Genomic DNA, 26,235 nt, shown 5'->3' with positions numbered 1-26,235 from the left:
CATAGACCCCAAGATCCTTGATGTTGTGCTGATCTTTTATCCTTTCATTTTACTATCATCCATGTGCCTATCCAAAGTCACTTAGATGTCCCTAACGTATCTGATTCTACTAACACTGTTGGCAGTGCACTCCATGCATCCACCGCTCTCTGTGTAAAGAACCAATCTCTGATAACTCACCAAAGCTTCCTGCAATTACCTTAAAAATATGACCCCTCATGACAGCCATTTACATCCTGAGAACAAGTCTCTGCCTCTCATCATTTTATACACCTATAACAAGTCACTTTTCCAATGAGAAAAGCCCTACCTCCTTCAACCTTTCTTCATAAGACAGACCCTGCAATCCAGGCAGCATCCTGGTAAATCTCCTCTGCACCCTCTCTAAAGCTTCCTCATCCTTCTTATAATGAGACAACTAGAACTGAACACAATATTCCAAGTGTGGTCTAACCAGGGCTTTACAGAACTGCAGCATAACCTAACGGCTCTTAAACTCAATCCCCCTACTAATGAAAGCCAACACACCATTGCCTTCTTAACAACCCTATCAACATGGATGGATGGCAACTTTGGACGTGGATCTATATGTGGACCCCAAGATCCCGGTGTTCCTTCACACTGCAAAGAATCCTGTCCTTAACCCTGTAATCTGCATTCAAATTCCACCTTCCAAAGTGAATGACTTCACAATTTTCCAGGTTGGACTACCATCTGCCATTTCTCAGCCCTGTTCTGCATAATGTTAATGTCCTGTTGCAACCTACCACAGGCCTCCACACTATACACAACTCCACCAACCTTCATGTCAATGACAAACTTACTAACCCACCCTTCCATTTCCTCATCCAAGTCATTTGTAAAAATCACAAACAGCAGAGGTCCCAGATCAGATCACTGCAGAACACCACTGGTGTGAAGGAGCCAGAAATGCAACATAAGTTGAAATGACCTTTTGCAAATGTGAGTGAGTAGGAAAGATGCTCAAATCTTAAAAAGTACAAAGCTTTAAAATCTTGAGGACAAGTTAGGAAAAGAACATTAAGGATTCATAGATTAGCTCTACTTTCATTGCAGAATACAAAGTTAAGAAGAGTTCAGGTAGAGGTATTCAAAAAACAAACTGTTTGGAAAAGGGGTAAAACAAATGACAGAGAAGCTGTAGCTTCTTGCAGAGCCAGTTGGAATGAGTAAAGTGATCTTTACTGTGCTCAATAACATACATAACTGGGAGAAAATGTTATTAGATTAGATTAGATTACTTACAGTGTGGAAACAGGCCCTTCGGCCCAACAAGTCCACACCGACCCGCCGAAGCGCAACCCACCCATACCCCTACATATACCCCTTACCTAACACTACGGGCAATTTAGCATGGCCAATTCACCTGACCCGCACATCTTTGGACTTAACCATCAACAATTGATATACATAATGAAATATCTATTATCACATAATTATTAGAAAAAAGGATTGCTTAATGATGCAGGGAATATAATGCGTTTGAATCTGACAATGTTTCTACCTGTTTTTGATCTGGATCTTGAACCGCACACAGGAAACAGGATTAATATAAACTGAAGAATATCCACTGCAGCTATATAAGCTGCTGTAAAAACCTGGGGAAACATAAAGGTATATAATGTGAGACTTTTCCCCTTGAGTGTTCCTTACTGTTGAATTATTTTCAAAAAAATACTTTGGCAATCTTTTAATTGATGGAACTGTTTGAATTGACCAGTGTGGTTCTGATGGTAAAACCTTTCCTATTTTATTAAGCAACCCCACTAAAAGACATTTTGCCACTGGAACAGAAAATGCACAAATTCCCTACAATCAGAATTATAGGGTCAAGTTACATAAAACATTGCTCAAGCTAAATTTAGCATGTTAAACCAGAAAAAAAAATCTGAATTTTGTAGATGTTATTTCAACCTGGGTTAATATCTAAGATTTATAGTTTATCTCTGACAAAATTGTGGACTTTGTAAATCTGCAAATCACATCAGACAAGTAACATAGATAAACTAAGGAATGATATGTAAATTAAGGTTTGGATGCTTTCTTCATGTAAAAATAATTAGATTATCAAGATGAAAAGTACATGATTAAACATCATCAGTCCAGGGACTAGTTCTAGTGCAGACAATTAAAAAAATGTACATTACCAGTTTTCACGTCAGCAACATAAAAGCAACTAAAATCTCTTGGTCTTTACATTCAGCAGAGTATCTCTCAACAGCAAGCTGAGCTTTTTACCCATATTTAGGAAGTAAACAATATTGCCATTCTTATTTTAATTTCAGTCATTAAAATATTGTTTGCCTTGTCTTCAGAAAGACCACAGTTAACGTCTTATGTTTCCTGTTTAAGTCAAGTGCCCTATTTCCACCACAAAGATATCTTGGTGTATCTCTATTGTAACCACGTTAGGTTTGTCATTAAAAAACCTACTCATTCCCAGATGTCTTTGAAAGAAAGAAATCTGTCATCATTCTAACCTGGCCTGGCCATCATGTGACGCCATTCAACACCAGTATGTTTGGCATATGTAACTAACTGCTTCTGGTCAATTAGGGATGAACAGTAAATGTTGGCTTAGCCAATGACATCCATATCCCACAAATTAAATCTTGCACCATGACAAGTAAGTAGATACCTAGTTGCTGGGTGGGGAGGAAGAAAAACATAATTGCAGAGAGGTGTTTCTGTAAAATTTCTGAAAATTGTCGTGATGAAACTGCCATGCCAAAGGCAGCAGCGTTGTACTTCAAGGAACAATTATTTATGGTGGTACAGAATGATGATGATCTTGTATCAGAGTAATGGGAACAATTGCTTAGAAATAAACCAGAAAAAAGATGTAAAAAAATACTCAGATGAGGATTTAATATTCAATTTGGTGGAAGGTGTTGAGTGAGGTATTATTTAAATGGAGAGGTTTTTGCAATTCTTTGCAGAGAAGGAGTGTTGAAGTTGTGGAAATGTCAGAATGAAGAAGATATACAATAGACTTGGTCAGGTAAAGCAATATTTTGATGGTTGGAATTTTAAAGTAAGCTGTATTGTTTACTTCCGAAATGTAGGTAGAAAGTTCAGTTTGGTGTTGAGAAGTATCCTGCTGAATGTAACGACCAAGAGATGTTAGTACTCATAGAAGTTGGATATTACGACTTTTGTGTTGCTGACATTAAAACTGGAAATGTTTTTGATAGACTTCTTCGTCACAATATATTGGAAAGGATTATTAACAACTCGTACATTTTAAATAAAAAGGACTTTTCCCAATGCAGGCATCATAGCTATTTTTATTCTATTTCTTTGCAATTAATAACACCTCTTGTAAATAAAGTACTAAGTAAGCCCACATTCAGTATTCTGTTAAGATACCACCTCCCCAGTGTATAGAAGAACATGGCAGACAGCATATTTAATACCTGGTATTTAAAAGTTTTGTAAAAGTCTAATGTGATATGCTATCCTATTCACCTCCACATAATACAGGCGAATGTTTACTCCTGGTAGACACTGAGCAGCTTAGAGGGAATATCTTTCTGATGAAAACTCAGCTTTCAAGAGATTTGCTTGATAATATTCATAACCAAGGATTATAAAAAATCAAATTGTTCCAAATGTTATACATTACAACATTAAATTGCACCAATTAGCTTCAATTTGAAACAGACAGCATGGCAATATACTGTTTCTCAATTACCAAAAGAAGCAGTGAATGTTAGGTAAAGTTTACTTTGGGTGAATAATAAAAGTATTAAGCCATTTCTTCATAGAATCCCTACAATGCAGATAAAGGCCATTCAGCCCATCGATTTGCACCGACTGTCTGAAGAGAGTCCATATTTATCACAGTTAACTCACCTAACCTGCGCACTATTCCATATTTTTGGACATTTGGGAAGAAGCCGGAACATCAAGTCAAAACCCACATAGACAAAGGAAAAATGTGTAAACTCCACACAATCAGTCACTCAAGGCTAGAATTGAATCTAGGTCCCCTTCTCTGCAAGGCAGCAGTGCTCACCACTGAACTAATCAAATTCTGTACTTCAATACCCAAAACATTAGCAGATCAAATTCCAGAAATGGGATGTTAAAAGGAAATTAGCACATTTTAAATGACAAGATGGCTCAGGAAAATTCAAACAGTAGAAAGAGCCAGGAAAAATATCTAGAAAGCAAGAAATAGCCAAACAATTGAAGTAGTAATAAGGATCCATAAATATCAAGATTCCTGACAGCAAAGAAGATGGAAGTCAAGCGAGAGATAACTTGTGAAAAATCTGGAAGAAAGAGAAAGGATGAAAGTGAAGGAAATCGTGGGGAAATTGTGAAAAAAAAAACACTTTGAGAAACTAGCAAAGTAATGGTTGAGAAAAGCAGGTGTCAGAACCAAAGGGAAATTTGAAGTCCAAGTAATGAAGAGACAAACTACAGTAAAATAGATTCAATAAACCAAAATGACCAACCTGAATACTCAGCTGTTTTGCTAGAAGTGCACCAAACATGTTGCATATATCTCCCAAAAAAGTATAGATGTTACAAGATAAAGATACTTCTTTCCATTTTCTCCATTTGCAACGCCAATAAAAGAGTCTGAAAACAAAATACAAACAAATGAAACACTAAATGCAATGGCTCTGATATTTCAGAATTCCAGAGTAATGCAAATGATCTTCAAAGGATTGAATTTCAGCTCCCAAAAACAGGATAGTTGGGGTAATATCAGAGATTAAAATTTAAAAATAACTATCAGAAATGTAAACTGCCCAGTTCCAGTTAATGGAACAAAGAAGAACGTTGGTTGTTCAGTCTGCTACTAGAATGGGTTGGTCATTCAAATATTAGAATGAAGGCAGATGGCTTCATTGTCAGTTTTCCCATATCAGCCAGAAGGGATAAAATCTCACAGTAAATTTCTTTAAAACACAATTAGGGATCAGGAGGAACTGAAGTGTTTCCAACAGCTCCAAGTAAGCAGTTTGTTAACCGCAGCTTTGTGATCTGTTGGCTACCCTGACCAATACTAGCTCTACTTCCATCCCCAGTCCCTGAAATCAGGGCCCTTCCATCACCAGCAGCACACCCTGCCAACTCACTCCTCTAGAAATGAATCTGCCTGCCTTTTAGTCCTGTGAAATATATTTCCAGTCCAAAAGACTGCTGATCTGCCACTCAGGCTATCCATGGCCAGGGACCACAGAGAAAAAGCAGAGCTGCAATTAAATAGTCCAGGTCATTTGGGAACCCATCATTTTGGGTTTGCTGACCTCCCACACAAAACTCACCCACAAATCAGAATCAGGAATAAAATCAGAAACATATTCATCATGCAAAATCAGAAAGCTGTAACTCTTTAAAGGACTCATTTCAAAATTGACCTATCCTTCATGTACCACAGACACTGATAAATTGGTATGTCCAAATTAGGAGCAGAATTAAGCCATTCAAACCCTCAAACTTGCTCCACTATTCAATAAAATCCCAGCTGATTTTTGAGCTCAGTTCTAAATTACTATCTGTCCCTGATAATCTTTGACAACCTCAAGAATCTACCAAACTCCATCTTAAAAATATTCATTTGACTTGATCAGCTGCTGCACTTATCTGGCTGTAACAGGCTGCTACTTTTTTGAGGTGTTCTGGGTGTTGGCAGTGGTTTCCTCAAAGTCCAGGAGCAGCAATTACTGTTTTATATGCTGTTGCATTGTTTTGAAACGGAGGAGAAAAAAAAACATCAAAACAATGGCAATTTCAAAAGGGAGAGGAACAGACAAAGGCAGCACATGGTGAGGTCAGTGCAAGAGAGAGAGAGAGAGAGAGAGAGAGAGAGAAAAAAAAACCCACATTGCTAACTGACAGCAGTGAAGCTGCACAGTTACTGCCTTTGCTGTTGGATTCATGTATCGATGGACACCAGAGTGCATCTAGGAAAATTAACAAACAGTGAAATTCACAACTAATCTTGGAGGAACCTGTTTGGGAGAGGTCACAGCATAGACACAGAAAAGGAAATAGTGTGGCCTTGCTGTAAATCTGCAGTAGTGAATAGAATGGGTTCTTTTTTGATTATATATTTTACTGAGATAGATCACTTGATTAAACTTAATAATATAAGCCATAAGTATTAACTTAGCTTGGAGCAGTGTTTTGTAGAGGAAGAAGACAATGCTATTTTCTGGGTCTGCAGATTGAAAGAAGCAAAAATGGCCCTTAGTAGAGTGATATGCTCTTCTTGTCCGATGTGGGAGTTTAGGGAGAGTTTACGTGTTATTGCGGATTTTATCTACAATAAATGCCATTGTTTGGAAATCCTATCCAATCGAAAGGATTGGTTGGAGCGACAGTTAGAGGCAGTGAGGAATTTACAAGCACAAGGGGGTGTGATGGATGGCAGTTATAGGAAGGGAGAAAAGTCGCAGATACAGTCACATCGATGGGTTAACTCCAGGAAAGGTAAGAGAGGTAGGCAGGTAGTGTAGGAGTCTTCTATGGCTATCCCCATTTCAAACAAGTATGCTGTTTTGGAAAATATCAGGGGTGATGGATTCTCAGAGAAATGTAGCACGAACAGCAAAGATTCTGGTATTGATGTTGTGGTTCTGTTTGCCGAGCTGGGAATTTGTGTGTTGCAGATGTTTCGTCCCTGTCTAGGTGACATCCTCAGTGCCTGGGAGCCTCCTGTGAAGCGCTTCGGTGATGTTTCCTCTGGCATTGATAGTGGTTTGTCTCTGCCGCTTCCGGTTGTCCGTTCCACCAGCTGTCTGCTGCAGTGGCCGGTATATTGGGTCCAGGTTGATGTGTTTGTTGATAGAATCTGTGGATGAGTGCCATGCCTCATCTGCTGTTCTCAGTTTGGCTTGTCCCAGTCGAACTCATGTTGCTTGTCATCCGTGTGTGTGGCTACTAAGGATAGCTGGTCGTGTCATTTCGTGGCTAGTTGGTGTTCGTGGATACGAATCGTTAGCTGTCTTCCTGTTTGTCCTACCTGGTATCGAGACTTGCTGTAATGCCATGTATGTCGGGTTCCAAGAGATCAATTGTGTTAGGGGACTCTCTAGTCCGAAGCGTAGACAGACGTTTCTGTAGCCACCAGCAAAACAATCAGAATGGTGTGTTGCCTCCCTGGTGCCAAGATCTGGGATGTCTGAGAGAGGATGCAGAATGTTCTCAAGGGTGACAGGGACCAGCAGGAGGTCATTGTACACATAGGAAGGGAAAAAGCTGAGATTCTGAAGGAAGAATATATAAAGTTGAACAGGAATTTAAAAAGGTGGTCCTCTAGGGTAGTAATATCTAGATTACGCCTGGTGCTATGGGCTAGTGAGAGTAGGATGAGGAAAATAGCAGGAATAGGAGGATAGCAGGAATAGGAGGATAGACCAGATGAATGCATGGCTGAGGAGCTGGTTTTTGGGAAAAGGATTCATATTTTTGATCATTGGAATTTCTTCTGGGATAGAAGTGGTCTGCACAAGAAGGATGGATTGCACCTGAATTGGAAGGAGACTAATATACTGACAAGGAGGATTTAAACTAGTAATTTGGGGGTGGCGGGGGGAGGGGGGGGAAGAGAGAGAGATACCAAGGAACATATTGAGGAAAGAGATCAATCTGAGACTGGTGCAGTTGACAAAAGAAGCGAGTCAAACAGTCAGAGCTGGCAGGAACAAAGCAGAGAACAAGGTAACACTGATAAAGTAAACTATTTATTTCAATGCAAAAGGCTGAAGAGGGAAGGCAGATGAATTCATAGCAATTACATATCATTGTAATTATAGAAATGTAATGGATGGGCAGGACTGGCAGCTTAATGTTCCAGGATATAAATGCTACAGGAAGGACAGAAAGGGAGGCAAGAGAAGAGGGGGAGTCGTGTTTTTGATAAGGGATACCATTACAGCTCTACTGAGGGAGGACATTCCCGGAAAGACATCCAGGGAAGTTACTTGGGTGTAAGTGAGAAATAAGAAAGGGATGATCACCTTATTGGGATTGTATTATAACCTCCCTAATAATCAGAGGGAAACTGTGAAACAAATTTGTGAGGAGATCCCAGTTATCTGTAAGAATACTAGGGTGGTTATGGAACGGGATTTCAACTTTCCAAACATCGACTGGGACTGCCATCGTGTTAAGGTTTAGATGGAGAGGAATTTGTTAAGTGTGTACAAGAAAAGTTTCTGATTCAATATGTGTACAAGGAAAATTTCTGATTCAATATGTGGAAGTACCTACTAGAGAAGGTACAAAACTTGACCTATTCTTGGGAAATAAGGCAGGGCAGGTGACTGAGGCCTCAGTGCGGGAAAACCTTGGGGCCAGCGACCACAATTCTTTTAGTTTTAAAACCGTGATGGAAAAGGATAGACCAGATCTAAAAGCTGAAGTTTGATGGTATTAGATAAGAACTTTCAAAAGCTGATTGGGGGCAGATGTTCACAGGTAAAGAGATGGCTGGAAAATGGGAAGCCTTCAGAAATGAGATAACAAGTGTCCAGAGACAGTTTATTCCTGTTAAGATGAAAGGAAAGACTGGTAGGTATAGGGAATGCTGGATGACTAAAGGAATTGAGCATTTGCTTAAGAAAAAGAAGGAAGCATATGTCAGGAATAGACAAGTTAGATCGAGTGAATCCTGAGAAGAGTATAAAGGTAGTAGGAGTATACTTAAGAGAGAGATCAGGAGGGCAAAAAGAACACATGAGATAGCTTTGGCAAATAGAGTTAAGGAGAATTGGTTTTTACAAATACATTAAGAACAAAAGGGTAACAGGGTAACTAGGGAGAGAACAGGGCCCCTCAAAGATCAGCAAGGCAGCCTTTGTGTGGAGCCGCATCAGATGGGGGAGATACTAAACGAGTATTTTGCATCAGTACTTACTGTGGAAAAGGACATGGAAAATATAGAATGTAGGGAAATAGATGGTTACATTTGAAAGATGTCCATGTTACAGAGGAGGAAATGCTGGATGTCTTGAAACGCATGAAGGTGAATAAATTCCCAGGACCTGATCAGGTGTACCCTAGAACTCTGTGGGAAGCTAGGGAAGTGATTGCTGGGCCGTTGCTGAGATCTTTGTATCGTCGATGGTCACAGGTGAGGTGCCAGAAGACTAGAGGTTGGTTAACATGCTGCCACTGTTTAAGAAGAGTGGTAAGGACAAGCCAGGGAACTATCTAGTGAGCCTGACGTCAGTGATGGGCAAGTTGTTGGAGGGAATCCTGAGGGACAGGATGTACAAGTATTTGGAAAGGCAAGGAGTGATTAGGGGTAGTCAATATGGCTTTTTGCATGGGAAATCATGTCTCACAAACTTGACTGAGTTTTTTGAAGAAGTAACAAAGAGGACTGATGAGGGCAGAGCGTTGGACATGATCTATATGGACTTCAGTAATGCATTCGATAAGATTCCCCAAGGGAGACTAGTCTGCAAGGTTAGATCTCATGGAATACCAGAAGAACTAGCATTTTGATACAGAACTGGCTCAAAGGCAGAAGACAGAGGGTGGTGATGGAGGGTTGTATTTCAGACTGGAGGCCTGTGACCAGTGGAGTGCCACAAGGATCAGTGCTGGGTCCATTACTTTTTGCAATTATATAAATGATTTGGATGTCAGCATAAGAGGTATAGTTAGTAAGTTTGTTGATGACACCAAAATTGGAGGTGTAGAGGACAGCAAAGAAGGTTACCTCAGATTACAATGGGATCTTGATCAGATGGGCATATGGGCTGAGGAGTGGCAGATTGAGTTTAATTTCAATAAATGCAAGGTGCTACATTTTGGGAAAGTAAATCTTAGCAGGACTTATACACTTAATGGTAAAGTCCTAGGGAGTGTTGCTGAACAAAGAGGCCTTGGAGTGCAGGTTCATAATTCATTGAAAGTGGAGTCGCAGATAGATAGGATAGTGAAGAGGGCATTTGGTATGCTTTCCTTTATTGGTCAGAGTATTGAGTACAGGAGTTGGGAGGTCATGTTGCGGCTAGACAGGACATTGGTTAGGCCACTTTTGGAACGTTGTGTGCAATTCTGGTCTCCTTCCTATCAGAAGGATGTGGTAAAACTTGAAAGGGTTCAGAAAAGATTTACAAGGATGTTGCCAGGGTTGGAGGACTTGAGCTATATGGAAAGGTTAAATAGGCGAGGGCAGTTTTCCGTGGGGCATCAGAGGCTGAGGGGTGACCTTACAGAGGTTTATAAAATCATGAGGGGCATGGATAGGATAAATTGATGAAATCTTTTTCCTGGGGTGGGGGGAATCCAGAACTGGAGGTCATAGGTTTCAGGTGAGAGGGAAAAGATATAAAAGAGACCTACAGGGCAACCTTTTCATGCAGAGGGTGGTACGTGTATGGAATGAGCTGCCAGAGGAAGTGGTGGAGACAGTACAATTACAACATTTAAAAAGGTATCTGGATGGGTATATGAATAGGAAGGGTTTGGAGGGATATGGGCCTGGTGCTGGTAGTTGAGAGTAGATTGGCTAGGATAACTGATCAGCATGGACGAGTTGGTCCAAAGGGTGTTTCTGTGCTGTACATATCTATGATTTTAACTTCAAATTTTCCCATATTTTACTCCATTTGGCAGATCTTTGCCTTCTCACTTAACAAGAATGAAGACTGATATTGAGACCGGATGTTATCTTCACAACATTCTTTCCAACCTACCTTGTTATCTGCCAGTTTAGCCATCTTACCTTCATTCCCCTCATTTAAGTCTTTGCTAGGCCAATAACTTTTTACAATTTACATCAAAGACTTCAGGTCTTCACTTGTCACATCCTGCCAATCAGTCAGAAACCCAATTCTGCATACTCTGTTTCCTGCCAGCCAGCCAAACATCTATTCATGCTAATAATGTCATCCCCATTTACTGCAATTTCATGTGGCACCCTATCTTATCTAAGTACAGTGTGTCTATAACATATGCTACTCTTTAAGGAGATTCCAATAAATTGGTCAAATATCATTTTCATTTCATTAAAATGACAGAATGCAGAGGGTTGAGATAAATGAGTCATTTTTTGGGTGCCACAAAGTTCAATGGGGCTGAATGTGGATAAGGGCGACATTGTCCATTTTGGCCGGAAAAATAAAAGGGCAAGTTATTACTCAAATGGGAAACAGATACAAAATGCATCTACACAGAGGGATATGGGTGGCTTTGTGCATGAATCACAGAAAGTGAGTTCCATGCTGTACATCTCTATGACTCTGACTCTATGCACGTGCAACACATAATAAGAAAGGCAAATGGAATTCTGACATGTATTACAAAAGGACTAGATTGCAAAAGTAAAGAAGTGTTGTTACATTTAGATAGGGGATTGGTGAGACCATATCTGGAATACCGTGTCCCGTTTTGGTCTCCTTAGTTGAGGATGGATGCGGAGGCAGTTCAGAGGAGGTTCACAAGGTTGATTACAGGAATGGAAGAGCTGTCGTCCGTGGAGTGATTAAATACCTTGGGCTTGTTACTCGCTGGAGTTCACAAATGGGGTGGGGGGGTGGAATCTGACTGAAGTGTATAAAATGCTAAAGGGGATTGATAAGGTGGACAATGAACAAATCTTCCCCTTGTAAGATATAGAGTGAGAGGAGGTAGGTTCAAAACTGCAAAATAACTTCTCTCAGAGGACTGTGAATCTGTGGAACTCACTGCCCAACTGGTGGAGCCAGAATCAATCAACAGATTCAAGAAAGAAATAGATATGTTTCTAATGAAAAGCAGGGTAAAGGGCTAGGGGGAGCAGGCAGAAAATTGGAGTTCACACCAAGACAAGATTGGCCACAATCGTTGAAAATGGTGGAGTGGGCTGAAAGGGATGAATTGCTTACTCTTGCTCCTAATTCCTATGTTCCTGTGTTGCTTATACTCCCATAAAACCATGCTGAGTTTTTCTAAGTGCCCAGCTGTAATCTCTTTAATGATCTATTTTTTACATTTTCCCCACACAGACACCAAGCTAACTGGATTTGTTTCCTGTTTTCTAGCTCCTTCCCTTCTTGAATAAAGTAGTTATATTTCACATTTTCCAATCTGCTGGAACCTTTCCTGATGCTAGAAACTTCAGACACCAAAACAACAATGTATCTACTAACTCATTAGCGACTACTTTTAAGACTCTAAAACAAAGTCCTTCTGAACCCACAGGCTTGTCAGCCAGCTGTTTGCTGAGTGCCACTTCCCTCATGATTGTAATGTCACTAAGTTCTTTTCTCCCTTCCACTTCCTAAATTATAGCGATCTCTGGGGTGTCTTGTTTGTATGTTTGATATTGAAAACAGAAATAAAACATTTGTTCATTTCATCCAGCATTTCCTTATTATTCTTGATTAACTTTCTAGTCTCACGTTTTAGAGAATCAATGCTCATTTTAAGAACTATTTGCCTTGTTGAAACTCTTGCTATCTGCTTTATCTCCTCCTCCTGATTAACCTTTTAGTCATTCTCTGCCATTCTTTATAGTTTGGTCAGTCATCTGACCTGCCACCCAGTTTGCACAATCATACTCTTTTTCTTCAAGTTTGATACCTTTCCCTTAATTCCTTATTCAGCAATAGATGGTGAATCCACCCTTTACAATTTTTTTTTGAGTAGTATTTTTAAAAACATTCTGAAATGTCCCCTTAAATGTCTGCAAGTGTATCTCTATTGATCTATCCCCTAGCCTTCAGCTGACTCAGATTTCATGCCGACATAGTTGTCCTTATTTAAGGTTAAAATGCTATTCCCAAACCTGATGTTCTCTTTCTCAAACTGGAGGTAAAATTCAATCATACTGAGTTCATTCCTAACTAAGGATGCCTTAGCTGTGAGGTAATTAATTAATCTTGCCACATTACACAATACCAAGCACAGTATAACCTTCTCTCTGGTTAGATCACAGAGTCATAGAGATGTACAGCATAGAAACAGGCCCTTCGGTCCAACCCGTCCATGCCAACCAGATATCCCAACCCAATCTAGTCCCACCTGCCAACACCTGGCCCATATCCCTCCAAACCCTTCCTATTCATATCCCCATTCAAATGCCTTTTAAATGTTGCAATTGTACCAGCCTCCACCACTTCCTCTGACAGCTCATTCCATGAGCCTCTGTGTGAAAAGTGCCCCTTAGGTCTCTTTTATATCTTCCCCCTCTCACGCTAAAACTTTGCCCTCTCATTCTGGATTCCGCGACCCCAGGGAAAAGACTTTGTCTATTTACTCTATCCATGCCCTTCAATTTTGTAAACCTCTACAAAGGTCACTCCTCAGCCTCCGACGCTCCAGGGAAAACAGCCCCAGCCTGTTGAGCCTCTCCATATAGCTCAAATCCTCCAACCCTGGCAACATCCTTATAAGTCTTTTCCGAACCCTTTCAAATTTCACCACATCCTTCCGATAGGAAGGAGACCAGAATTGCACACAATATTCCAAAAATGGCCTAACCAATGTCCTGTACAGCCGCAACATGATGTCCCAACTCCTGTACTCAATACTCTGACCAATAAAGGAAAGCATACCAAATGCCTTCTTCACTATCCTATCTACCTGCGACTCCACTTTCAAGGAGCTATGAAGCAACACTCCCTATGAACTTACCATTAAGTGTATAAGTCCTGCTAAGATTTGCTTTCCCAAAATGCAGCACCTCGCATTTATCTGAATTAAACTCCATCTGCCACTTCTCAGCCCATTGGCCCATCTGGTCAAGATCCTGTTATAATCTGAGGTAACCTTCTTCGCTGTCCACTACACCTCCAATTTTGCTGTCATCAACAAACTTACTAACTGTACCTCTTATGCTCGGATCCAAATCATTTATATAAGTGACAAAAAGTAATGGACCCAGCACCGATCCTTGTGGCACTCCACTGGTCACAAGCCTCCAGTCTGAAAACCACCCTCCACCACCACCCTCTGTCTTCTACCTTTGAGCCAGTTCTGTATCCAAATGGCTACTTCTCCCTGTATTCCATGAGATCAAACCTTGCTAACCAGTCTCCCATGGGGAACCTTGTCAGACACCTTACTGAAGTCCATATCGATCACATCTACTGCTCTGCCCTCATCAATCCTCTTTGTTACTTCTTCAAAAAACTCAATCAAGTTTGTGAGACATGATTTCCCATGCACAAAGCTATGTTGACTATCCCTAATCAGTCCTTGCCTTTCCAAATACATGTACATCCTGTCCCTCAGGATTCCCTCCAGCAACTTACCCACCACCGACGTCAGGCTCACTGTTCTATAGTTCCCTGGCTTGTCCTTACCACCCTTCTTAAACAGTGGCACCATGTTAGCCAACTTCCAGTCTTCCTGCACCTTACCTGTTACTATCGATGATACAAATACCTCAGCAGAAGGCCCAGCAATCATTTCTCTAGCTTACCAGAGTTCTAGAGTACACTCGGATTCTCAGGGGAACGTAGCACGAACAGCCAAGTTTCTGGTATTGAGACTGGCTCTAATGCAATGAGGGGTATGTTGGGTTCCAAGAGATCAATCGTGTTAGGGGATTCTCTAGTCCGACGTACAGACAGATGTTTCTATGGCCAACAGCGAAGTTCTAGAAAGATTTTTTTTAAAGCAGTACAATCTCAAAAGCATTCTAGAAACTCCTCATTGAGGCTATTAGTTCCCATCTGATTTTTGCCTTTTATGTGCAGTTTAATGTCACTCATGATTATTGCCATCACTTTACCACAAGCTCCTTTGTCCTTGTGCTTACTATTTGGGTGCCTATAGATTACTTCCACTAGAGACCTCCACCCCTGCTATTCCTCACCTCCCCCTAAACTGATTCTACATCCCAATGTTTGATTAGGAGCAGAGCTGCTTCAATAATATGTCAATATCAAATACCCTCAATCTACAAAATTCAGTCCCTGCTATTCTGCAGCCACAAATCCATAATGGTTATCAGATCATATTTACTCACTTCAATGTGTGCCATCAACTTATTCACTTTGTTATTGAATGATACGGACATTCAGATATAGGGCCTTCAGTTTTGTTATTTTTGTAGCATCTAGTTTTGATTGATGGTAAGTTGTAGGCTCTCTGTCTCTTCCTGCTATTATCTGATCTTCATTTTCCACATTAGTATTTTGCTCTCCTGCCTTGACTCTATCCCTTTACTTGTTACTTTTAACTAAGCTTCATCCCTTCTCTTCCCCACTTTCCAAACACAATTCATGAATGGACCGTCCAACCACACAGAATTCACTTTCCCCAGTACTACTTCTACTGCCTCAAGAACTGCAATCCAGTTCTCCCACACAGTCTTTCATCCACAAAATCACTTTTCTAATTTTATATATTCTTTGCCAATGATGACCTCAAGTTTTCTACAGATATGAGTTCATGTCATGACCACTCAAATTTTAATCAGATTTTGCCCGAAAAATGTCTTCTCCTGTATTCATAAGGATTGAATAAGGAGCCAGCCAATGTGGTCAGCCAGAAGACACTAAACATTAAATCATTAAACATGTCAAGCTACATAGAACTTAAAATTGTATGGGTGTGTTCCAGGATATCCTGGTAAAGGACAAAGTAAGAGGTCTGAGTGCAACTCTATCTTGCCAAAGGGCACGGTGATTTTATTTATACATGATGATAAAAAACACAATCATAATTTTATTATATTTACGAACTCTCTCACGATATGAAACTTCCTGGAAATGATATCCATGATAACAGTGGCAGTAACAAATATCAATAACATTAATAATACAAACTTGTATGGCAAAATTCAAATGCTGAATTCCTGTCATAATCAGACTTTTCTATCAGTAACAATTGGTTACTCTAAACAAAATCACAAATATACTGTTAGCTGTTACTATCTTTGGCAATATAAGAGCAATAGAATTTTAAAGCAATTAATGAATTAATTGTGCAGCAACTTGGGGCAATGAATTAATATCAGGTACTGGATAATTCTTAATTAATTTATTTAATGTCGCTTAAAAATTTTAAGCATAGTTTATGAACAAACATGGGTGCCATTTTGTGCAATCAACTTCCTACGAGAAATCACAGATGATTAAATGACATCTTATAAACAGTTTTGCTTGACCAAACACAAATGTTGGTTTGGGATCTGATTATTCTCATTTTTTTCAAATACTTTGCAGCGATCTTTAACTGGCAGACAGATGTCAGATGAGGAGATCATTGAGAGGTTATCCAGTTTGGTATGAAATAAGAGCAGGTTATTATTTAAATGGAGTAAGACTACAGTTACTGTAGTAGGGAGATCTGGGTATCCTCATTTTTGAATCACAAAAAAGTTAAATGTCAATAAAACAAAACTGTGGATGCTCGAGATCTGAAGCAAAATTAAAAAGCGCTGGAAGAGCTCAGAACAACGGATCACTGGACTCAAAACCATTCACTGTTTTCCTCATCACAGATGAAGCCAGACCTGATGCGTTTACAGTCATAGAGTCACAGAGATGTACAGCACAGAAACAGACCCTTCAGTCCAACCCAGTCATGCCAACCAGATACCTCAACCCAATCTAGTCCCACCTGCCAGGACCCAGCCCATATCCCTCCAAACCCTTCCTATTCATATAACCATCCAAATGCCTATTAAATGTTGCAATTGTACCAGCCTCCACCACATCCTCTGGCAGCTCATCCATACATGTACCACCCTCTGCATGAAAACATTGTCCCTTAGGTCTCTTTTATATCTTTCCCCTCTCACACGAAACCTATGCCTTCTAGTTCTGGTCCCCAAAATAGAAAATGCTTTATCTATTTATCCTATCCATGCCCCTCATGATTTTATAAACCTCTATAAGGTCACTCCTCAGCCTCCGATGCTCCAGGGAAAGCAGACCTAGCCTATTCAACCTCTCCCTATAGCTCAAATCCTCCAACCATTGTAAATCATTTATGAACTATTTCAAGTTTCACAACATCTTTCGGATAGGAAGGAGACCAGAATTGCACGCAATATTCCAGCAGTGACTTAACTAATGTCCTGTACAGCCACAACATGACCTCCCAATTCCTGTACTCAATACTCTGACCAATAAAGGAAAGCATACCAAATGCCGCCTTTACTATCCTATCTACCTGCGACTCCACTTTCAAGGAGCTATGAACCCTCCAAGGACTCTTTGCTCAGCAACACTCCTGAGGACCTTACAATTAAGTGCATAAGTCCTGCTAAGATTTGTTGTCTCAAAATGCAGCATGTCACATTTATCTAAATTAAACTCCATCTGCCACTCCTCAGCCCATATGCCCATCTGATCAAGATCCTGTTGTAACCTTCTTCACTGTCCACTACACCTCCAATTTTGCTATCATCTGCAAACTATACCTCTTGTGCTCACATCCAAATCATTTATATAAAAATGATGAAAATTAGTGGACCCAGCACCAAACCTTGTGGCATTCCACTGGTCACAGGCCTCCAATTTGAAAAAACAACCCTCCATCACCACCCTCTGTCTTCTACCTTTGAGCCAGTTCTGTATCCAAATGGCTAGCTCTCCCTGTATTCCATGAGATCTAACCTTGCTAACCAGTCTCCCATGGGGAACCTTGTCGAATGTCTTACTGAAGTCCATACAGATCACATCCACCGCTCTGCCCTCATCAACCTTCTTTGTTGTTTCTTCAGAAAACTCAATCAAGTTTGTGAGACATGATTTCCTATGCACAAAGCCACGCTGACTATCCCTAATCTGTCCCTCAGGATTCCCTCCAACAACTTGCCCACCACTGACGCCAAGCTCACTGGTCTATAGTTCCCTGGCTTGTCCTTACCACCTTTCTTAAACAGTGGCACCACGTTAGATTTCTGCAGTACTTTCTACTTTTGTTAAAAATAGTAACATGCAGGATTACAGCAGGTAACTAGGAAGACAAATGGAATATTGCAAGATGCATTATACATAACAATAGGGAAGTCTTCTTTTAAGTTCCTTCATAGGATGTGGGTATGACTGGCTGGGCCAGTACATACTGCCCATTTTTACTTGTCCTCCAGCAGAAGGTGGTGGCCTACTTGAACCTTCTGCTGTAGGAAGACCCACAATGCCATTAAGGAGGCAATTCCAAGACTCAGTAACACTGAAGGAACAGAGGTGTATTTCCATGTCAGGATTATGGTTGGCTCAGAGCAGAACTTGCAGGTAGAAGTGTTCCCATGTACCTGCTGCCTGACCCTGTGCTTTTGGAGGAGTGGTTACGGGTTTTTTAAAGTGCTGTCTAAGCAAACTTGGTCAATTTCTGGAGCACATCTTCTAAATAGTACATATTGTACTGAACATAGGCGGTAGAGGGAGGAGATGCTTGTGAATGTGCTGCCAATCAATAGGACTGCTTTGCTCTGGATGGTATCAAGCTTCTTGAGTGTGGTTGAAGCTGGACTCATCTAGGCAAATAGGGAGTATTCCACTACATGCCTGATTTGTGCCTTGTGGGAATCAGGAGGGAAGTTACTCATTGCAGTCTCATCTCTGACCTCCTCTTGTTGCCACAGTTTTTGTATGGTCTGAGCAGATTCTCTCCTGCTGGGGATGGCCATTGCCTCAGTTGTGAAGCAGAAATGTTACTTGCCATTTTTAGCTCAAATCCAGATATTCACCAGGTCTCACTGTATTTGAACATGGACTGCTTTAGAGAAATCAAAAACAGTGCTGAATATTGCTAATGACTGCACAAACATTCCCATTTCTGATCTTATAATGGAGGAAAGATCAGTAATGAAGCTGCAGCAGAAGATGATTGGGCCTAGGACTGAGGAACTCCTGCAGAGATGGCCTGAAGCTGAGGTGATTGACCTCCAATAACCACAACCATCTTCCTACGTGCCAGTACCACTTCAACTAGTGAAGAGTTCATCCACCTCCATCCCAGTTTTACTGAAGCTCCTTGGTGCCACAGTTGGTCAATTCTGACTTTAATATCACTCTCATCGCACCTCTGGAACTCAGCTCTTTTGTCCATGTTTGAACCAAGGCTGTAATGAGGTCAGGATCTGAGTGGCGCTGGCAGAAGACAAATTGGATGTCACTGAGCAGGTACTGCTTTATAGTAAGGTTAATGACACCTTTCATCACTTTACTGATGGTCAAAGATAGACACATGGTGCAGTAATTGCCTGGGTTGGATTTGTCTTGTGTGTATAGCACATACCTGGGCCATTTTCCCTAGTATCAGGCAGATACCAATGTTATAACAGGACTGGAACAGCTTGGCTAGGCGTGCAGCAATTTCTAGAGCATGTCCCTTCAGAATTGTTGCTGGAATGTTGTCAGGGCCCAAAGATTTTGCAGTATCCAGTTCCTCCAACCATTTCTTGATACCACGTGGAGTGAATCAAATTGGCTGAACACTGGTATCTGTGAACATGAATACCTCTTGAAGACAGAGATGGATTACCTACACAGAACTTTGGTGAGACCATACCTAGATTTTTGTATCTTATGAAAGAGGCAAACGCTTGCATTTGAGATACAAAAACTTTGTTTTAACAGGCACTCTCATAAACTGGCAAAAATTGTATACCTGAAATGTCAAAAGTTTACTGTATTATTGTGATCTCCATGATTGCCAAGTAGTCAGCTGAGGCTGCAAGTGAGAAGGCTCTCTGCTGATAAGGTTTATTGAAGGCAACGTTGCATTATTGTTTAAATGGTTTATGCTGTAAATAAAGTATAACAGTGATGTGTATACCGCTGCTTTACATTTCTATTATTTAGAGAGCATTTCACATTGGTCAAGCGGTCCACATCACCAATCAGAATAGTTGATCAACTGGTGCTGTTTACTAAAAGTTTGTTTTCATTCAAGGAAGGCTTATTTGGCTGGTCCCAGGAATGAATAAGGTGTCATATGGTGGAAGGCTGAGTAGTATTCATTGGAGGTTAGGGAGATGAGATGTTAATTTATTGAAACATATTTTGAAGGGAACATGTCAGGAGAGATGCTGAGAGGATGTTTCCTTATTATGAAAATCTGGAACAGGCAGGGTGAGGAGTAGAGTTTCAGTATAAGAAGCTGCCCATTTGGTTGGAGGGGAAAAGGAATCTCTTCCCTCAGAGAATTATCAATCTTTGTTATTCTGCACCCAAATAAATTATGAGGCTGTGTCACTGTGAATGTATTCAAAGCCAAGTAATTTTGACCTACAAGGGATTTGAGAGTTATGGGGGCAGGCAAGAAAGTTGAGACGACACTCCAATTAGGCACGACCTTTTGGAATGGTAAAGCAGACTTAAGGGACCAAATAGCTTACACCTGCTCCTTTTCTTAAATTCTCATGTGCATTGATACCTCAGCAAAAAGGAGTATCTTTAGTAATGCAGCTTTTGTTTAGTATTGCAGTGATTAATTTTGCATATTGGCATCTGTCAGTCACATGAAATAAATAGGTAGAAAATGATATTAAATGTTATTAAAATACAATTTAGTCACATCTTGAAGTATCCTGTCCAAAACATCGACTTTCCTGCTCCTCGGATGCTGCCTGATCTGCTGTGCTTTTCCAGCACCACTCTAACCTTGAAGTATCAATACCCTAGGATATTTATTCATGCTATTTTTGTAACAGCTTCAATTGTTGGTCTACAAAATTCACAAAGTCTGAACTGTCAGAATAAGTGTTTTAAAATACACTATTTGCTCAGAATGGCCAATTAGAGCTTTACAATCAATAGTTTTTGAACTAAAGTCCCTCAGGTTGCAAGAAATGTAGGTATCTATAGACAACAGATCTTACAAAACAACACATGAATATAATATCCAGAAATGTATTTTTGTTCATGTCTCAGTAAACAAAAAATCTAACAGATACCAGGAGATCCATTTGTTTTTCTAATAGTTGCATGTGCCCTTTTATCACTTAAACATATACAAGGGGCTTCAGTTCATCTGATCTGAAAGATGCACCCAGTGACAGCCTGACTTCTCTGAAACAGTGTGGCATTATTAGAGACTCCCATAGACAACAAAAGAAGGCATTGAGAAACATTCATTTGAGATAGCACTGAGGAAAATTCTCATTTTGTCAGCCTGTCAAACAAATGCATGACATATATCAGCTCCCCGTTAGTATATTTGTAAAAGTTACTCGATGCATCGGGACTGCACTGCCATTTCTGATTACCCCACCTCCCCACTTACCCCTGATAACCTTTCATTCCCTTGATATCAAGAATCCTGATAAAATCATCATAAGAATCTGACTAAAAAATATTCAATGACTGTTTTCTACCAACTTGGAGGAAGAGATGTCCAAAGGCTCAACTCAGATCAAAATTCTTACCTCTGTCTTAAAACTCCCCTTTAAAACAGGGACCTCTAGTTCTAGAATCTCCCACAAGATGAAACATCTTTTGCACATTTACACTGTCAAGTCTCCTCAGGATCTTCTTTACGTTACAATCGAATCAACTCTTACTTTTAACTCTAGTTACAAGCCTATCTTGTGCAACCTTTCCTCAAATGACAACCCAACCATTCCAAGTATTGGTCTAGTAAACTTTCCCTGAACTTTTTTTTTGTTCATTTACTGTATGTTGGCCTCACTGGATGGGGAAGGTGGTGATGAGCTGCCTTCTTTAACCACTCCAGTCCATTAGCCATAACGTTTCCTACACATTTATATCCTCCCCTCAATGAGGAAAACAATGTTGTACACAGTACACCAGATATAGTCTCGTCACTGCCCTGCATTACTGAAGCACAATGACCCTCCCTTTGCATTTATTCCATTCACAAATACTATATACTGTAAAGCATTAAACTTCCTAAGCACGTGCTATACTTGCAGATGAATCTTTTGTGATTTCATACACTAAGCCACCTTGATCCCTCTGCATCTCAGAGTATTGCAATTTAGACCATTTTAAGAAAAATGTTTTTTTTAATCTTATCAGCAAAAATGGACTTCAATTTTTGTTCATATCATAGCTCGTTTGCCAGATCTTCATACGGTGACTTCACCCATGTATATCCTTTTGTTTTACAACCCTTATGATCCCTCCACAACTTACCTTCCCACCCATCTTGTCCCATCAGCAAATTTCTCAGCCATGCCTTCATGCAAATTAATTTATACAATTGTTATATACGTTGATTCTCCAGCATTGTGTACATTCAACTCAATATATTTTGTTAGTTTTTAGACCTTTAGGATAATTTCATCAGGATCCAGGGACTTGTCAGTCAGGTCCAACAATTTACTCACTACCAATTCCTTCCGGATTTTAATTTTCTTGACATTCTCTCTTCCATTTCCTGACTTACAGCTATTCCTGGGATGCCTTGGACTTACTCCCAGTAATGCGGCACTCCCTCAGTAACTCAACTGTCAGCCTATATTATGTTTAAACCCACAACTTCAGGAAAGAAAAAACAAACTTTGTTTGAAATAAAATGTGATTATGTAGCACGTAAAGCTCTCCGATTGACACAGGATCCCTAAATTTACAGACCAAGCAATGTACTTCCAGCGCCTTACGTTCGTAACAAGAGAAGCCAACAAAAAGCTGTCTGAACTCAATACAGCCCCTCCCTTCAGTGTCTCAATCTTTCACAGCTGCCTATCCAAATCATTTTAAAGGGCTCGGAAATTGATGCCATTCTGATCTGACCGGTGTTTAAAAAAAAATTTCTTTCAGCTCCCCTCCTGCAGTCGGAGGCTGGAGGGAGGGGAAAATGGCACCACTCCAGCAAACTCTCCCTTTCTGATTATTGGTGGAGGTGGGCTCGTAATACAGAAATATTGGATATACTTACATAATATGAGCGATTGCCCAAAATAGCATCGATAAAACCCAGAGCGCGAAGGAAATGCAAACTTTCTCCTGGATGAAACAGTTGATCCAATAATTCCAATTCCATAAGGAAGATGAATCAGCCAGAATGCCTTCGGCCTGAGTTACTCCTTCCAGTTGACTCTGATTGTTGTCGACTGGAGAACTCATCTTGACTTCACACTTTCTTTAGAAATTCACTGACACCGACATGCCGAACGCTCTTAATCACTCAAACGTTTGTTAATTCTCAAAATAAAAATCTACCTCTAAGCACCAGACTTTCCCGGTCACTGTGAAAGATTAAAATAGCCTAAGTTGGTTATAAGTGGCCTCCGAATGGGCACCGGGATAGTTTGATTCGCCACTCTCACTCAGGAGAAGGGGACCGCCAGTTTCAGTCGCCGTCTCTTCCTGCTTTCAGGAGACGTAACAACTCTCCAGCCCCTGAACTATAATACGTTCAGGCAAAGGAATGGGCGCAGTCTCAGCACAACTTTCCCAATAAAAATTTCAGCAATCCACGGAACTACTGTAGTTTATCCAAAAATAAAAACATACCCACAGGAACTCACTAACCCCAAATAGCATTGCCTTCTTCACGCTGGGCGAACTTATTTTTTAAAAGACTGCAAGTTGCGTACATGGAAAAACTAGGCGCATAATCAAAGCTCTTAAAGGTGCAATGTCCTCCCACCGCAGGATCTTTGGAAAACTTCTACGTTTCAAAGTACTTTTAATCAATGTTTCCGATGTGTTATGGCACACTTCAAGGCTTCAAAACAAATCAATTATTCCTCTTTCTAAAAATGTCTTCAACTGTTTGTCTAATTCATTTTTGTCCCTCCAGGCGGATCGTTGTAGTTTTACCTTTCTATGCAGACTAAGGTCTACACAAATCACAATCCTCATGGAGACGCTGTGGCTTAAAGTTGCCTCCTCTTAGAGGAGGCGTGCTTAGCTTCCCATCTGTCTTACCTTGACACGAGCCATTCCTCCTGGTCAGAAAGCAAAAGCTTAATTTCAAGCAACTCGGGGGCATTTGCAGCACAATAAATACGCATTTTGGAGTTTTCACATGGCACAGAAATTAGAGGCAACGATTCTTAACTGACGCGTCAATTTGATTGTTAGCCTGAAGAATTAGACTTTAAATATTTATGTTCTTTGTAGTTTACTCCTTTGTAGTGTTTAATTCTTGATGCTTAACTATTTAAAATTCTGTTTGGATCTTAAGATCCTAGTTGATGGTAATATGGGTAAATTCAGATTTCAGCATGATCTGGCTCGATTGTCCATAAGTTCTATTTTGGCAATTCCGTTCCAAGCTCCCAAGAGGCTGGCAATGTACTCTCAACAAAAGAACAAAAATGACTACACTCAAAAGGTAGGGGGTGGGGGGGTCAGTAACTAGTTGAAATAGATTTATTACTGTTATCAAAAGTAAGGATTAAACCCTTTTACCTCAATAATTGAAGGAGTTCGGAGTTTTGTTACACAAAATCAAGGTACCTAAATACACTTTTTGTCTTAAGGTTAACTTCTGTTAGTGGGTGAATAGTTCTGGAACTGTATAATCCTTTTTGACGAATCATTTTACCTAACCCACCTTGTAAATATTGATCACTATCCACTTTACATATCAGTATGGATTTTTAAAATCCACTGTAACTTTTAGAACATAGACAAATACAGCGCAATACAGGCCCTTCGGCCCTCGATGTTGCACCGATCCAAGCCACCTAACCTACACTAGCCCACTACCCTCCATATGTCTATCCAATGCCCGTTTAAATGCCCATAAAGAGGGAGCACTGCTACTGGCAGGGCATTCCATGAACTCACGACTCGTTGAGTAAAGAATCTACCCCTAACATCTGTCCTATACCTACCACCCCTTAATTTAAAGCTATGCCCCCTCGTAATAGCTGACTCCATACGTGGAAAAAGATTCTCATCGTCAACCCTATCTAAACCCCTAATCATCTTGTACACCTCTATCAAATCACCCCTAAACCTTCTTTCCTCCAATGAAAACAGCCCCAAGTGCCTCAGCCTTTCCTCATATGATCTTCCTACCATACTAGGCAACATCCTGGTAAACCTCCTCTGCAGCCGTTCCAGTGCCTCCACATCCTTCCTATAGTATGGCGACCAAAACTGCACACAATACTCCAGATGCGGCCGCACCAGAGTCTTATACAACTGCAACATGACCTCAGGACTCTGGAACTCAATTCTTCTACCAATAAAAGCCAGTACGCCATATGCCTTCTTCACAGCACTATTTACCTGGGTGGCAACTTACAGAGATCTGTGTACATGGACACCAAAATCACTCTGCACATCCACACTACCAAGTATCTGACCATTAGCCCAGTACCCCATCTTCTTGTTACTCTTACCAAAGTGAATCACTTCACACTTACCTACATTGAACTCCATTTGCCACCTTTCTGCCCAGCTCTGCATCTTTTCTATATCCCGCTGTAACCTGCCACATCCTTCCTCACTGTCAACAACTCCACCGACTTTCGTATCATCCGCAAATTTGCTCACCCAAATTTGACAAACAGCGACGATCCCAAAACAGATCCTTGCGGAACACCGCTAGTAACTGCACTCCAAGCTGAACCTTTACCATCAACTACTACCCTCTGTCTCCTTCCAGCCAGCCAATTCCTAATCCAACCCACCCTCAATGCCATACCTCCGTATCTTTTGCAGTAGCCTACCATGGGGAACCTTATCAAACGCCTTACTAAAATCCATATACACATCTACCGTTTTACCCTCGTCCACGTCCTTATTGAATTCTTTGAGAAGGTTTGTGAGGCACGACCTGCCCTTCACAAAACCATGCTGACTGTCCTTGATCAGATTATTTCTATCTAGATGTTCATAAATCCTATTCCTTACAATTCTCTTTAAGACTTTGCCCACAACAGAAGTGAGACTCACCGGCCTATAATTACTAGGGTTATCCCTACTCCCCTTCTTGAACAAGGGAGCCACATTTGCTATCCTCCAGTCTTCTGGCATTATTCCTGTAGACAACGAGGACATAAAAATCAAGGCCAATGGCTCTGCAATCTCCTCCCTTGCTTCCCAAAGAATCCTATGATAAATGCCAACAGGCCCAGGGAACTTATCTATTTTCACCCTTTCCAGAATTTCCAACACCTCTTCCCTACATACCTCAAAGCCATCCATTCTAATTAATTGTGACTCAATATTCACATCGGCAACAATGTCCTGTTCCTGAGTGAATATTGACGAAAAGTATTCATTCAGTGTCTTCCCAATCTCTTCAGCCTCCACACGCAACTTTCCACTACTATCCTTAACTGGACCTATTCCTACCCTAGTCATTCTTTTATTCCTGACATACCTATGGAAAGCCTTTGGGTTTTCCATAATCCTACCAACCAAGGAC

General features: G+C 40.6%; 1 protein-coding gene across 2 annotated transcripts in view; it reads right to left on the bottom strand.

The window, feature by feature from the left end:
• Positions 1-23,658, bottom strand: part of tmem44 (transmembrane protein 44) — a 56,655-nt gene extending 32,997 nt beyond the window's left edge. Inside the window, exons 1-3 of one of the 2 annotated variants that reach the window (XM_060834779.1) lie at positions 22,783-23,658; positions 4,485-4,611; positions 1,526-1,619 (exon numbers count right to left, since the gene is read on the bottom strand). In XM_060834779.1, coding sequence (XP_060690762.1) covers positions 1,526-1,619; positions 4,485-4,611; positions 22,783-22,970 — 409 coding nt within the window. In that variant the 5' untranslated portion in view covers positions 22,971-23,658. The remainder of the gene's footprint in view (positions 1-1,525; positions 1,620-4,484; positions 4,612-22,782) is intronic. The other variant, XM_060834777.1, reaches the window with a different exon arrangement.
• Positions 23,659-26,235: the final 2,577 nt, after the last annotated feature.

Source organism: Hemiscyllium ocellatum, chromosome 13, assembly GCF_020745735.1.
Source record: "Hemiscyllium ocellatum isolate sHemOce1 chromosome 13, sHemOce1.pat.X.cur, whole genome shotgun sequence".
NCBI lineage: Eukaryota > Metazoa > Chordata > Chondrichthyes > Orectolobiformes > Hemiscylliidae > Hemiscyllium > Hemiscyllium ocellatum.
This window is presented reverse-complemented; position numbering and strand designations above follow the sequence as displayed.